This window comes from Pristis pectinata, chromosome 4 (genome assembly GCF_009764475.1).
Source record: "Pristis pectinata isolate sPriPec2 chromosome 4, sPriPec2.1.pri, whole genome shotgun sequence".
Taxonomy (NCBI): Eukaryota; Metazoa; Chordata; class Chondrichthyes; order Rhinopristiformes; family Pristidae; genus Pristis; species Pristis pectinata.
The window spans coordinates 106,554,016-106,569,233 of record NC_067408.1 but is presented as its reverse complement, the minus strand read 5'-3'; the positions used below and the strand labels follow the sequence as shown (position 1 = coordinate 106,569,233).

Here is a 15,218-nt window from a genome sequence, read left to right as displayed (position 1 = left end):
CTTCCCAGGTTATCAATATATGCCAGGGCAGGTCGGAAACTGATATGACATCTATGCTGTTTATAGTGGTCAAATAGCTTGATGCTTGCTATATTATATTTAATATGACATGCAGTCATTTGGTGAACATTTCTAAGGGCATCATGCCAATTGTCTAAAATATTTGAGCAAATTTATTGAATTGTATATGATAGCACTTCAACTGAAATATGTTCAAGCTGTTTCAATCTTTCATCTGAATGAGAATATTTTCGTGGAGTGGAGCAACAAAGGTAAGAGGCTACCGAGGATACACAAGAATTTAAAACTGACATCATAATCAGATCAGCCATGATCTTATGGAATGGAAGAGTGGGCTTGATGGGCCAAGTGGTCTACTCCTAATTTTGTCTTCGTATGTTTGTGTGCTAACAAAAGTTCTTCCTGCATTGTATTGAAGAAACCAAAAATGCTGATGCCAATGAGGGCTTTAAACCGAATCTATCTTTCTGACACTGATCTACATCTATTGATGACTACGTAAGGTCACAATCGTTATTGCCATGGCAATATTTAAAGATCTATTAATAAGCCATAATATTTAATAATAAACATTTTTGAGTTAGAGGATTGTTTAGTTTGCTAATTAAATGTGTTTCTAATAATATGATTGAAATTTCTCCTTGCAATGCAGAAACCAAATCTTCTTCCAACTGGTGATGGTTCAATATTAGAGGAGTGGCATCCACCGAAGTGGATTACTGACACTGTGCCACGCAGGTCACCTTATGTTCCACAAATGGGGGATGAGGTAAGGACGATAGCATCCTGTTATAAATAAGACTATATCAGGATTTCTTTGATGACACAAGATCACTAGGTTTAGCTGTTAAGAAATGATGAAATTTCAAATAAGTTTTTGGGAATTTTATGGAGAATTATTTAGGCAGGTATCTCATCTACGTTCTGAAATTTAATTTATCTTTCCATGGTAGTGATGTGTGGCTTCTTTTACTGACACCAGCACCTTCATGTATTGATATTGGTAGCTTATTGGCCAGATTTGTTGGTACCATTAATTTATTTCCAGATTTTCGTTATTCTGAGTCCAAATTCTCTAAATATATTGAGTTCAAATTCAAAATTTCTGTATTGGTTGCCCAAGCCATTACAATTACTGGATTAGTAATCCAGAGTTTAAGTCATTTATGCATTGGGCCCAGCAGCAATTGCTGTGGAGCACCACTTTTCATCATTTACCAGTCTGAGTAACTTTGTTTAAATCCTTGCTCTTCATTTGCTGTTTTACAGCCAGCTTGCAATGCTTTATCCTATTTGTCACCTGACTCCACAGGTTCTGACCTTAATCATGAATCTACTATGTGATATTTTACTGAAGCCTTTTTGAAATGCAAGTATATTTTGTTTACTGTTTTACCTTTATATTGCTGCTTCAGAGACTTCAAACAAAAACCCTAGTCAAGTATATACTTTTGAAATAAGGCTAACTGCAGTATCGAATCATTTTTTTCTATGATTGCTTAGATTTTGCTGGTAAATGCCCATAGTTTTCAATGGAAGTGCTGACATTTACCTATAAAATGCCGATAAGTCCAGAACTTGCATGTGTAGATAAATATAAACATCTCAAACTTTGTAATAGTGAAGCAGTTTCTTCAAGAAACTCTGGTGGATTTCCTTGAATCTACAATCCCTTTGATTTTAAGGGAAATTGTAAGGTTGCAAGGAAAGCCAAGGGGAAGGTACACATTAAAAAAATATTTTATTTCTGCTCAATATTTTAATTATTTTGGTGTTTGTTTAAGGTGTTTCATAAAATCATGAACAATTTACCCACAAAGAAGGCAGCTATTATGTCTGTCGCAGTGACAAGAGATATCTAATTTTACCCTACCTTCCAGCATTTAATTTGCAGCCCTGCAAATTACAGTTCTTTCAAGTACACATCCTGCTCAAATGTGGTGAGGGTTTCTGCCACTACTGCACTTTTTTAAGGCAATAAATTCCAGACCCCTACAATTGCCTGGATGAAAACATTTTTCCTCATCTCCCCTTTAATCCTCATGGCATTAATTTAAGGAAACTAAAGTATTGGAGAAATTGAAAGTAAAAGCCAATACAACCCCAAGACCAGGACCTACAATTCAATGCTTTGAAAGAAGTGGCAGTGGAAATCATGGATGCACTGTCATTGTCCAAAATTCCATTGATTCTAAAATAGTTCCCACAGACTGGCTGTTCATAATCAAGTTCAAAGTTCAAGTTTATTGTCATAAGCGTACATCGGGTATAAATTCCATGAAAATTAGCTTTTTGCAGCAGCACACAGCACATTATAAACATGACAAACATAAGTTAACATAAATTAATATAAATTACACATGACACATGACAAAATAAATTTAACAGCACTACTATAAGTTGAGAGAGAGAGAGAGAGGAAAAGAAATGTAGTCTGAGGTAGCGTTAGGGTTTTTAAGGTCGGTTCAAGAACCTGATGGCAATGGGGAAGAAGCTGCTGTTAAACCTTGAGGTGTGGGTCTCCAGGCTCCTGTACCTCCTTACTGATGGCAGCATCGAGGAGAGGGCATGGCTCAGATCGTGGGGGTCCCTGATGATGGATGTAGTCTTCCTGAGACATCACTGTTTGTTGATGTCCGCAAGGGTGGGAAGAGCTGTACCTGTGATAGAAATGGCTGAGTCAACAACTCTCTGTAGCCTCTTGTGTTTCTGTGCATTGGAGTTTCCATACCGGACTGTGATGCAACCAGTCAGAATGCTTTCCACTGTACATCTTTAGAAGTTTGTCAGTCTTCAATGACATGCAGAATCTCAAATTATTAAGAAAGTAGAGATGCTGGCTTTCTTCATGGTTGGATATATGTGCTGGGCCCAAGATAGATGTTGACACTCAGGAACCTGATGCTGCTCACTCTTTACACCGCAGACCTTTCAATGAGGACTGGTGTTCACCTGACTTCCCCTTCCTAAAGTCCACAGTCAGTTCCTTGGTTTTGCTGATGTTGAGCATGAGGTTGTTGTTATGGCACCGCTCAACCAGCTGACCTAACCTCACTGTGTAAGAAAGGTGAGAGAAAGAAAATAGGGACTACAGACCAGTTAGCCTGACATCATTAATAAGGAAAATGCTAGAATCTTTTATGAAGGAAGTGGTGACAGGCTATTTGGAAAATAATAACAGCATTAGGCAGAGTCATTATGGCTTTATGAAAGGGAAATTGTGTTTGATAATTCATTAGGAGTTTTTTGAGATGAGGACAAACTCATAGATATGGTATATTAGAGCTTTCAGAAGACCTTTATTGAGGTAGCGCATGAGGTTATTAAATTAGAGAACAGAATGGTGATTAGATACAGGCAAAGATTGGCAATTGGTTAACAGACATGAAAAAATAGTTTATGTACAAGCTGGGAAACTTGTGGGATCAATGCAGGCACTGCAGCTGTTCACAATATATATGTCAATGATTTGGATGAGGCAGTCAAGCATACTAAGTGGTAGCCTTTGTGCTCCTGCTTATCACCCTCCAGTAGCTGTTTCTACCTTCACCCTCCCCTTCCCCCAGCTGGCTGCAAGCTGCCTCTTCATTTTTTTTTCCTCTGCCTTTATCCATCATCCACTTGCCTCTGTCTTCTAACTCCATCCCTACCTGACTCAACCTGGCCATTATCCTTCACCCCTCCTCAGTCCACCGATCATCTTGGGTTCCTGTCTTGCTACTCCCCCAATCCTCTTTGTACTAGTTGTATCCCCTCTCCACTCAGTCCTGATGCATGGTTTTGACCCGAAATGTCGAAAATTCCTTTTCCCCCACAGATGCTGCTCGACCTGATTTTTATCTTTAGAATTTAATTTTGTTCATTAATTATGCATACATTTGACCTGTTTAGCGTTCATTGTAACGTGTATCCTGTTTAGTTCTCAACTTCCTTTGAATTGAAAATGTTCAATCCCATCTTGACAGGAATACTATAGAAGTGTACCATAAATTAATAGATTCTATTAATGACTCTTGATTTAATGATTATTGAAAATATTGGTGTGTACCTGTTTCTATAATACAATGTCGACCATCAAATGACCTGAATATTATTTTATTTTGAATATTTAGCAATACATTATACATCAAGCATTATTGGATGGATTTGTTTTAACAGGTTGTCTACTTTCGGCAAGGTCATGAAGCTTATGTTGAAGCTGTTAAAAAGGCTAAAATATACACCATTAGTAAACGCAAACAGCCATGGCGCAAGATCGAACTTAGGGTAATACTGAACAATGAATTTATGAATTCAGAGTCAAATTTCAGTTCCATAAGTACTGTATATGAGTAATCTAATTTGAGGAGTTTCATTGGTTACTGTGTTTGTATTTCCATATCTTTTGTGTTAATTTTCACAACTGAGGGGGCTGTGATATGACGCATGCTTTGGTTGGTGGTGCCCATTTCGATGTGAGCAAAGTATCACAACAGATTTTCTTACCATGAAGGATATTACGTTGTCAGATATGGTGGTGTAACTCTCATCTCCGAATTAAGATAAGCTATCTTTATTAGTCACGTGGACATTGAAACACACAGTGAAATGCATCTTCAAAGTGTTGCCACGCTTCTGGCGCCAACATAGCATGCCCACAACTTCCTAACCTGTACGTCTTTGGAATGTGGGAGGAAACTGGAGCACCTGGAGGAAACCCACACAGACACAGGGAGAACATACAAACTCCTTACAGACAGCGGCGGGAATTGAACCGGGTCGCTGACACTGTGATAGCGTCACGCTAACCGCTACACTACTGTGCCTACCCTGTTTCCCATCCCCTTGCTCCTCCAACACATTTGGAATTTACTCTTTCATGGATCTCTCCATTTTCATCCCTCATGTCTCTGATTTAAAATCATTGTACTGTTTAAATAAAATTTCTTCTCCACTTGTCTCAATTAGAAAATATTCGTCATAGGTAATTTCAACCTTAATTTCAAGCCCTCTTGCTATATCTCCTTTGATTTCAGCGTGCTTTCCTCCCTAAACCTCACTAATTTTAAGCTACCTGTATTTATGGTCAGCCCTTCAATCATGACATTCCCTGTATCTTTCTACTTCTGTCGTAATTATAATCAAAAATGAAATTTAAAATGCTGGAAATATGAAATAAAATGGGAATTGCTGGAAGCAGTCAGCAGGTCAGGCAACATCTGTGGAAAGTGGAACAGTTAACATATCAGGTTAAAAACCCTTACATCAGTTCTGAAACGTTAATTTTGTTTCTCCTTCCACAGATGCTGTCTGAGCTGTTGGGATTTCTAGCATTTTCTATTGTGATTATAACTGATAAAACAACAAAAAATTATGAGATTGCCTTGTTTATTTATTACCATTCACCCTTCAGCCCCCCTCTATTCAGTGTCCTGCCCCTTGCTCCTGGAAAAAAACCTTTGGCCCAAAATGTATATACTGACCAGCAGTTCCAAAGAGAACTGCTGGTGAGGTTCTTTTTGCGAGTTGGTGTGTCATCGAAGATGATCTGGTGCATCTAATCTCCTAGTCCATCATTGGACACGGCGCCTAGTTCTGAGTGGAGCACCCAGGGCAAGGTGCTTTTCACATTTGTAACATGGTCCTATTAATATGTAGGAGGGTAGTGACAAATGTTTTGATGTCCTTTTTGCCCACCTCCGTCACACCACTATTAACCATTAAACCCCTGCTCCCACAGATAAAATTATAAACACAACAGAAATTGGAGATCAGACCTGTCCATCTCTTGGTAGTTTAATAGTTTGCTTACCATTAATGCCTTTGAAGGAAGACATTTGTAATGATGTATAATTTATTTCTTTTCAATACATAATGAATAAGTTTCAAAGACTGAAACGTTGATTTTAAAATCTCTTTTTAATGGCAGGATTTTCTGTGTAAATGTTTTTAGACTTAACTGGTTAAAACAAAACTTTAGTTTGTGTTTTGTATTGATTGGTGCTGGGATGTCTTGAACCTATTACTATGTACTGTCTAAGATCTGAGCAGCAAGGACTTTTATGACATTACTTGTTTTAAATAGGATCAAGAATTTTTGAAAATTGTTGGGTTAAAATATGAAGTTGGCCCTCCTACACTATGCTGCCTCAAGCTTGCCTTCATAGACCATGACACAGGCAAAATTATGGACAAGGCATTTTCAGTGAAGTATGTGATCCATATTTAAAGTTCTTGATTAATTGCCTTAATTTAACAATATTATGCATGAATATGTTTTTAAAATGTACTTCTAAAATTAAGAATAAGTAAGGCTCTCACTAAAAGAAATTGAGAAGTCTGCAATATTAGTCCACAGCTGTACCTGCTCTCTCTGTTACTACGAATCTGTCCCTAACTCTTCAATAGCTCCTCTGCCTTCAGCTTCTACAAATGTATGCAAATTGATGGTCAGAGACTCTGCTATGTCCTTTCTTGTCGCTCTTGATGGTCTTGGGATAAATTTCATTTTCCTGGTAATTTATTTACTTTCTAGTGTGATTAAACTCCTTTTTATTTCTCCTTTTTATGTGTAACATTGTTTCTCAGTGTCATCCATTTTTGTGAAGGTACATACAAAAATATTTCTTCAGAATATTTCCTCCCTCTGCACACAATTATTTTTCAATATGTTCAATATATACTTCCCATAGTTATTCCCTTGCTCCTCATGTATGTACTTAGTTTTGGGTTTTCCTTCGTTTTACTGGTCAATACTTTTCTCATACACTCTCGCTGCCTTCTGAATTTCTTTCCAATCTTACCTTTTGAGTTTTCTATATTATTGCAGGTTTTCTGTAGTAAAAAAGAACTCTGTATTTGATCTTAAGCTTTCATTTATTTTTAAATATGCTATCCTATATGCTTAATCTAAACTGTTGTTCTGTTGGAATAAATGACGTTTGGATGACATTAAATTATTTTTAACTGAACTTTTTAATTAAAGCAATATCTTGTCTGAATGTCATTACATTTTATGTACACTGTGAATTTTTTAAAATACTGAGCTTACTACAGTGATGAAATGATGCTGTTCAGTAATGGTGTATGTTTCTTATTTTTTGTTGCATTGAACTTGTCAGATTTAGCAAAAAGCTTGCTTTCCTTTCTTTCCATGATGTGTTTGTAACATAAGAACTCTAAGATCATTAATTGTACCACTTTATCATTGCCTGAGAATATACAAAATTATCCATGGATCTTTCAGTGAATCTAAATACTGCAAATTAGAGCTTAGATGTTTTATATTCTAGGTATCATGACATGCCAGATGTGATAGATTTTCTTGTTCTACGTCAATTTTATGATGAAGCCAGAAAAATGAATTGGAAAGCAAGCAAGTATTATTTATTTGTATCATAAACTTGAAACATTAATTGTTTTTCTCCACAGATACTAACTGACTGGTTGAGTGTTACCACAGTTTTCTATTTTTTTCCCCAAGTTTTATTCATTCCTTTCTCTAGTTTTAATTTATTTCTTAAAAACTGGTCCACCAAACTGTCATATTAAAATCAATTCCACTACCCCCTTGACACCCCCCGCCCCACTGTCCTTAAGTATGCATGCTTTTAAAGGGTACTTTGTTAGGAAACGAGCTGAAGGCAAATTGTGATTTTTTTTTTCAGAAGTTCTGTAATCTACTTCAAGGAAGTCCTTGCAACAAATTGCTCCTCAACTTCTTTATTGCAGTTGCTGCATGTCCTATTGAGTCAGTTGACTCACAGAGTATTTATATGATGTTAATAGTGCAACATTTCTGTGGTGGCATTTAAGTCTTGAGGATCCATAGCTGTGGAGCTGCTGACCAAGTGTGAGAACTGTAATATAAAGCCTTAAACATTGAACCTTTAGGCAAATTAGAATGTGGTTAATTAGAGTTAGCGAAATAGAGATTTTAACAACTCTTCTTGAGTTCTATATCAGTGTCTTGAAGGGGCCTGCCTAACGCCTGGTGCATAAATGAAAACAAGTTGCATATCTTTCAACACTTTGCCTCTTCTAATAAACTTAGTCCAAATGTCAACCAAAGCTACGCTTGAATAGATAGATGGTATGTGTGGGGTACTATGTTCTGTCACCTGTTGGGATCTAATTGTAATGCTTTTAGACATGGTCTAGATCTGTACTGAAAACTTCTATTTAGCTTCTTATTTTAAGCTGTCTTGAATGTAGATGTCTTAAGGCTATTAATGATTCATTATTTTGTTGCCACAGATGACAAATTCCGATCTATAATAGATGATGTTTGGTGGTTTGGGATGGTATTGAGTCAGGAGCCATTCCAGGCGGCATATCCAGATAGTCATTTCCAGTGTTATACTGTTTGGTAAGTTGGAAGAAACCATATCTGAACTCTAAAGCCCACTCCTGTTAATTGTACAACTCAAAAATTAATTAATAAAATAAATGCAACTGGTGTATGATTCTGAAAATTAACCTGATAAAAGCTTTACGAAAATAAAAATTAGAATCCTTTTCTTTATGAACAATATCCTCACTACAACTTTAACATACATTTGCTGTTTTGAGCATAAAGCTTGGGTTCAATGAATAGTGCCTTTATGCCATTGAACTAATTAGATAGATGATAAAGAAGGTTGAATTGCCCAAAAGTTGTACACTTTTGTATTTGATACCTTAGTCAGTGGCAAAGCAACCTCCCATCCCAGTTATCCCATTTCGCTCCACACCGCTGACAATCATAATGATGTTTGTCCTGACTCCTTTAAATCCAGTAGACCAGTGTAATCTGGGCTGATAATAATTGCTCTCCTCTGCTAAAATTGCTCACTCTTCAGAGCACAGTGTAAAACCAAGCTTTTTTTCCAGACTCCCATTCTATGCTCTCCTTAAATCCTATTAACTGTACTCTTCAACTGCTGAACAAGGTTGAAGATCTTGAACTTGGTCACTGTACACTTGACTCTGGCTATGATTATCTTGCATTATTCCCTTTGATTTCTGTGATACTGTTAGTGATACCGTTGATACTGATAGTCGTTAGTGAGGCTGCACTTGGAGTACTGGGTACAGTTTTGGTCACTCTGTTATAGGAAAGATGTGGTTAAACTGGAAAGATTTACGAGGATGTTGCCAGGACTAGAGGGCCTGAGTTATACGGAGATGTTGGCCAGGCTAGATCTTTATTCCTTGCAATGTAGGAGAATGAGGGGCGATCTTATAGAAATGTTTAAAATTATGAGAGGCATAAATAAGGTGGATGGTAACAGTCTTCTCCCCAGGGTAGGGCAGTTCAAAACTAGGGGGCACAGATTCAGGGTGAGAGGGGAAAGATTTAAAAGGGACCTGAAGGGCAACCTTTTCATGCTGAGGGTGGTGAGAATATGGAATGAGCTGCCAGTGGAAGTGGTTGAGGTAGGTATAATAGTATCAGTTAAAAAGAACTTAAATAGGTACATGGAGAGGAGCCTGGAGGGATGTGGGCTGAAATTGGGATGAGCTTATGTGGACAACATGGTCAGCATGGATTTGTTGGGCCAAAGGGTCTATATCTGTGCTGTAACACTCTACAACTCTACCTTTATCAGGATAGGTCAAAGCTTTCTCGAACAACTCCCATATGTTATTTAGCTCAGAGGAGCTATCATTCATTTCTAGAAATGACAGTTGTTTCAGTCCTACAAATTATCTTGGGATCCCAAAGGATATTTGACATCATTTATTTCCTTATCAATACACTGCAGTTTAATGACAGCAGTGTGGGTTCAATTTCGGATTCATGCTGATAACACCCAGTTAACCTTTTCACCTTTATTCCCTTGATTGTTTTATCAGATAGCTTGTCTGGCAACTGGGGGAACTGCGTTTTCATACCAGCTTAAAACTGGGAAGAGCAAAGCTATTGACTTTGGCTCTTTCTCTAAATCTGTACTGTTGCATTCATTCCATTCACCTCAAAGGCAATTGTCTAATGTTGAATGAGACAAGTTTGCTACCTTAATTTCCTATTGAACTCTGAGCTTTGAGGCCATTGAGAACACAGGAAAAAGAGTAGCCCCTCAAGCTTGCTCTTAGATTCATTAGAGTTCAGATTTATGAAAATAACTTCTCATTTTCTGTTGTGATATTTTACAAAACATGTAACAGGATGCCTTAACATTGTATAGTTTGCTAAGCTTGCAGAGGGAGGAGAAATTTTTCATTCTATCAACAACAGCTACAACTTGCGTTTAGTAAAATGTCTTAAGAAGCTATATTGATCTTAAGTGAAGTAGATTCAGTCAGTGGAAACAAAAAGGAAAGGGAAATATATTAAGGCACTGGGCTATTCAGTTCCTCTAGGCTTTTTTAAGAACCTTCCTTCATTTGGATGATGAATATTTTTAGGCTCCTGTGGAATACCTCATAATCTGGTTATGAATTGACAGGAAAGTATTTACAGTCAGGACTTTGTAAGTGAGCACTTCAATCATCATTTAGATTTTCTGAATTGTATATTTAACAAGATTTTGTTCTATTTTCCTTTTTCTAGTTCTTCCTGTCCAAGCAATCCCATAATTTAAGAGGATATCAGCATCTCCAGCTTTAGCTGTTCTTCAACAAATTATAAATCAGTATTTTCCCTTGCCCCTTGCCTCAAGAAGGATGAATAATTTATTGTTTTGAAGGCATTTTACAGATATTGTATTGTGCATTCTGCTACTCTGACCTAGTTTAACTAACCTTCCATCTGCTATCAAAATGCTTCATAATCGATATAATGGTTTTTATCAGAAAATGCTGAAAGTACACAGCAGATCAAGCAGCAGCTGTTGAAAGAGTGTTAACATTTCAGGACTGACCATTGGAACTGGGAAAAGAGAAAACAAGTTGGTTTCAAGTTGCAGAGAAGATAGGAAAGGAATGGCTAGGACAAGGGAAACATCTGTGAATGAGTAAGGGCCAGCCAGGGTTACCATGGGGCTGAGTTGTAGAGGTCATTCAGTGGACAGGTTAATGGGCAGTTAGAGAAAGAAAGTGAACAAAAGCTATGAAACAGTATGCCATCTTCCATCAGGGCATGTTGTAGCCATGCAACTTTGGGTAACTTTCTTTCTCTGTAACTGAACAGGCCATTTCTGTTGGAAGTAATCCATTTTGTAGCTTTTGTTCATTTTCTTTCATCTAACTATACCCATTAACCTATCATCTGAATGATCTCTACTATATATCCCATGGCAACTCTGCCCTTGCCCTATCATGGGCATTTTGTTTGTCCTATTCATTCCTCTCCTATCTTCTCTGCAACTTAACACCAGCTTGTTTTCTCACTTTCCCACTTCTGAATATGGGTCTTTGAACTGAAATTTTAACTGTTACTCTTTCCAAAGATGCTGCCAGACCTGCTGAGTGTTTCTAGAATTTTCTGTTTTTATTTCAGATTTTCAGCATCTTTGGTATTTAGCTTCCAATTTACTGCTTTTTTTATTATGTTTTTCCATAGGCAATGTCAATTTGTACAGTGTCTTCTCACAGAAGAATAAATAATCAGTAAATTACTTTGATGGATGAATGTTGAGAAGGATATTTGGAGAACCTGTTATTATAATTTATACTTTCATTCTGAAAATGAAATTTCAGGCAATATAGTATTTAATTAGTATCATATTGAAAAGTATGTTCATGTTTTGGAGTGGGACTGGAACTTCTGGCGATATCTTGCATTTTAAAAGGAACATATGGAAGTTTCTAAAGAGATCAGAATTTATCAGGATCTGTGATCAATAACTTTCTTCATTTTGTCTCTAAAGCTGGGAGAATAATGAAATTGAGAGACTCAGTCCTTGGGATATGGAACCCATTTCTGAAAATGGTAATCGCTAGAATCCTATGTTAAGGTTGCTCGTTAAGAATTCCATTGCAGATGTGTTAATCAATTTGAGGTGATGTTATTTTACAGGTATACTGTTAATAGACTTCAAAAGAAAAATGACTTTGCCTTCTGGCTAACAGAATTGTCTATGTCACATATAAAAAGAGATGTTCATTATTGTTGGAGAGGGTTTAAACTAGTATGGCAGGGGGATGGGAATCCATGCAGAAAGACAGAGGGAAGCAAAGCAGAGACCAGAGCAAAAATTAGAAAAGATAAGAGTGGAGTACAGAAAAGTTAAATGCAAAGGACACAAAGGTTAGAGTCTAAAAGGACAGTGAGTGTAAGAGCACTTATGTGAATGCCTGTAGTATTTGAGATGAGGTCAGTGAACTTGTGGCACAAAGGGGTATGATTTAGTGGCCATTACAGAAACGTGGTTGCAGGGTGGAAATGAGTGGGAATTAAATATCCAAGGTTATCAAGTAATACAAAGGATAGGCAGGAAGGTGGGGTGGTGCTCTTAATTAAGAATGAGACCAGGACGATAGTGAGAGACAGCATAAGATCCAAGGAGCAGAATGTTGAGACCATCTGGGTAGAGATTAGGAATAGTATAGGGAAAAAAAAATAACTGGTGGGAGTTGTCAATAGGCCACTGAATAATAACATCATAGTGGCACAGGCAATAAACCAAGAAATATTTGATGCATATAAGAATGGAACGGCAGTTGTCATGGTGGACTTTAACTTCATCATAGATTGGGGGAATCAAGTTGGTTGAGGCAGTCTTGAGGAGGACTTCATAGAATGCATCCATGATAGCTTTCTAGTAGCATGTTAGTGAACCTACTAGGGAAAATGCTACCTTAGATCTGGTCCTGTGCAATGAGACAGGTAAAATTAATGATCTTGTAGTTAGGGATCCTCTTGGAAAGAGTGACCATAGTATGATTGAATTTCTCATACAAATGAGGGTGCAATAGTTTGATCTAAAACCAGTATATTATGCCTAATTAAGGGAGACTACAACGGGATGATGGAGGAGTTGGCTAGCATAGACTGGGAATACAGGCTATATGATGGGACAGTTGAGGAACAGTGGAAGACTTTCAAAGAGATTGTTCATGGTGCTCAACAAAAGTATATTCCAGTTAAAAGCAAGGACAGTAAGGGTGGGGAGAGCCAGCCTTGGATAACTAAGGAAATAAAAGGCGGCGTGAGGCTAAAAGCTCATGTATACAAAGTTGCCAAGAGTTGTGGGAAACTGGAAGATTGGGAAAACTTTAAAAAGCAACAAAAAAACACTAAGCAAGTAATAAGGAAAGGGAAGGTAGTTTATGAAAGTAAACTAGCACAAAATATGCAAGAACAGATAGTAAAAGTTCTTATAATTTTATAAAGCAGGAAAAGGTGGCTAAAGTGAACGTAGGTCCCTTGGAAGATGGGAAGGGGCAATTAATATTGGGTAATGTGGAAATGGCCGAAGCCTTGAACGACTATTTTGTGTCGGTCTTCATGGTGGAGGACATGTCTAATGTGCCAAATAGAGATGTTATGGATGCGATGGGAGGTGAGGACCTCTATACAATTGCTGTCACTAAAGAGGTAGTGATGAGCAAACTAGTGGGCCTAAAAGTAGACAAGTCCCCTGGTCCTGATGGGATGCATCCCAGGGTACTGAAAGAAATGGCAGAAGTTATAGTAGAGGCGTTTGTGATAATTTACTAACATTTTCTGGACTCTGGGCAGGTCCCGGCAGATTGGAAGACAGTGAATGTCATGCCACTGTTTAAAAAAGGATGTAGGTAAAAGGCAGGTAACTATAGGCCAGTTAGCTTAACGTCTGTAGTTGGGAAAATGCTTGAACCTACAGTATTGTTAAGGAAGAAATAGCGAGATGTCTGGATAGAAATGGTTCCATCAGGCAGATGCAGCATGGATTCAGGAAGGGCAGGTCCTGTTTGACAAACTTATTGGAGTCCTTTGAAGATGTAATGAGCGCAGTGGATAGAGGAAGAACAGGTGGATGTTGTATACTTGGATTTCCAGAAGACGTTCGATAAGGTGCCACATAAAAGACTTATCCATAAGATAAGGATGCATGGAGTTGCATAGATAGATGATTGGTTAACTAATAGAAGGCAGAGAGTTAGGATAAATGGATGTTTCTCTGGTTGGCAATCAGTGGTGAGTGGGGTGCCACAAGGGTCGGTGCTGGGCCCGCAACTGAACACAATATACATTAACAATTTGGAAGAGGGGACTGAGTGTAGCGTATCTAAGTTTGCTGATGACACTACATTGAGTGGAAAAGCAAATTGCGCAGAGGATGTAGAGTCTGCAGAGAGATATAGATAGGTTAGGTGAGTGGCCAAGGGTGTGGCAGATGACGAGACAAGATATCTTTATTAGTTACATGTACATCGAAACATACAGTGAACTGCATCTTTTGCATAGAATGTTCTGGGGGCAGCCCGCAAGTGTCGCCATGCTTCCGGCACCAGCATAGCATGCCCACAACTTCCTAACCTGCGTGCCTTTGGAATGTGGGAGGAAACCTGAGCACCTGGAGGAAACCCACACAGTCATGGGGGGAATGTACAAACTCCTTGCAGACGGTGGCCGGAATTGAACCTGGGTCTCAGGCGCTGTAATGGCGTTACGCTAACTGCTACACTACCATGCCTGCCCTTAGGAATAGTGAAGGGAAAAAATAACTGGTGGGAGTTGCCTATAGGCTACCAAATAATATTACAGTGGCACAGGCAATAAACCAAGAAATAGATGTAGCAGAGGATGCGAAGAGCCTGCAGAGAGATGTAGATAGGTTAAGTGAGAGGGCAAGGGTCTGGCAGATATAGTGTAATGTTGGCAAATGTGAGGTCATCCACTTTGGAAGGAAAAACAGAAGATCAGATTATTATTTAAATGGTGAAAGATTGCACCATGCTATTGTGCGGAGGGACTTGGGAGTGCTTGTGCATGAATTTGCAAAAGGTTGGTTTGCAAGTGCAACAACTAATCAAGAAGGCAATGGAGTGCTGGCCTTCATTGCTAGAGGGATTGAATTAAAGAGCAGGGAAGTTATGCTGCAACTGTACAGGATACTGGTGAGGCTGCAACTGGCGTACTGTGTGCAGTTTTGGTCTCCTTACTTGAGGAAAGATATACTGGCTTTGGAGGCAGTGCAGAGGAAGTTCACCAGGTTACTTTTGGAGATGAGGGGTTAGCCTATGAGGAGAGATTGAGGCACCTGGGACTATACTCGCTGGAATTCAGAAGAATGAGAGGGGATCTTATAGAAACCTAAAATTATGAAAGGGATAGATAAGATAGAGGCAGGAAGGTTGTTTCCACTGGT

General features: G+C 38.3%; 1 protein-coding gene across 1 annotated transcript in view; it reads left to right on the top strand.

Annotated features, from left to right (window-relative positions):
* LOC127569581 (bromodomain and WD repeat-containing protein 1-like) overlaps positions 1–15,218 on the top strand; it is a 106,031-nt gene that overhangs the window by 58,060 nt on the left and 32,753 nt on the right. Inside the window, 6 exon segments of the mRNA XM_052014349.1 lie at positions 674–790; positions 4,180–4,287; positions 6,086–6,210; positions 7,293–7,375; positions 8,257–8,368; positions 11,793–11,854. Of these exon segments, the coding sequence (XP_051870309.1) occupies positions 674–790; positions 4,180–4,287; positions 6,086–6,210; positions 7,293–7,375; positions 8,257–8,368; positions 11,793–11,854 (607 nt within the window).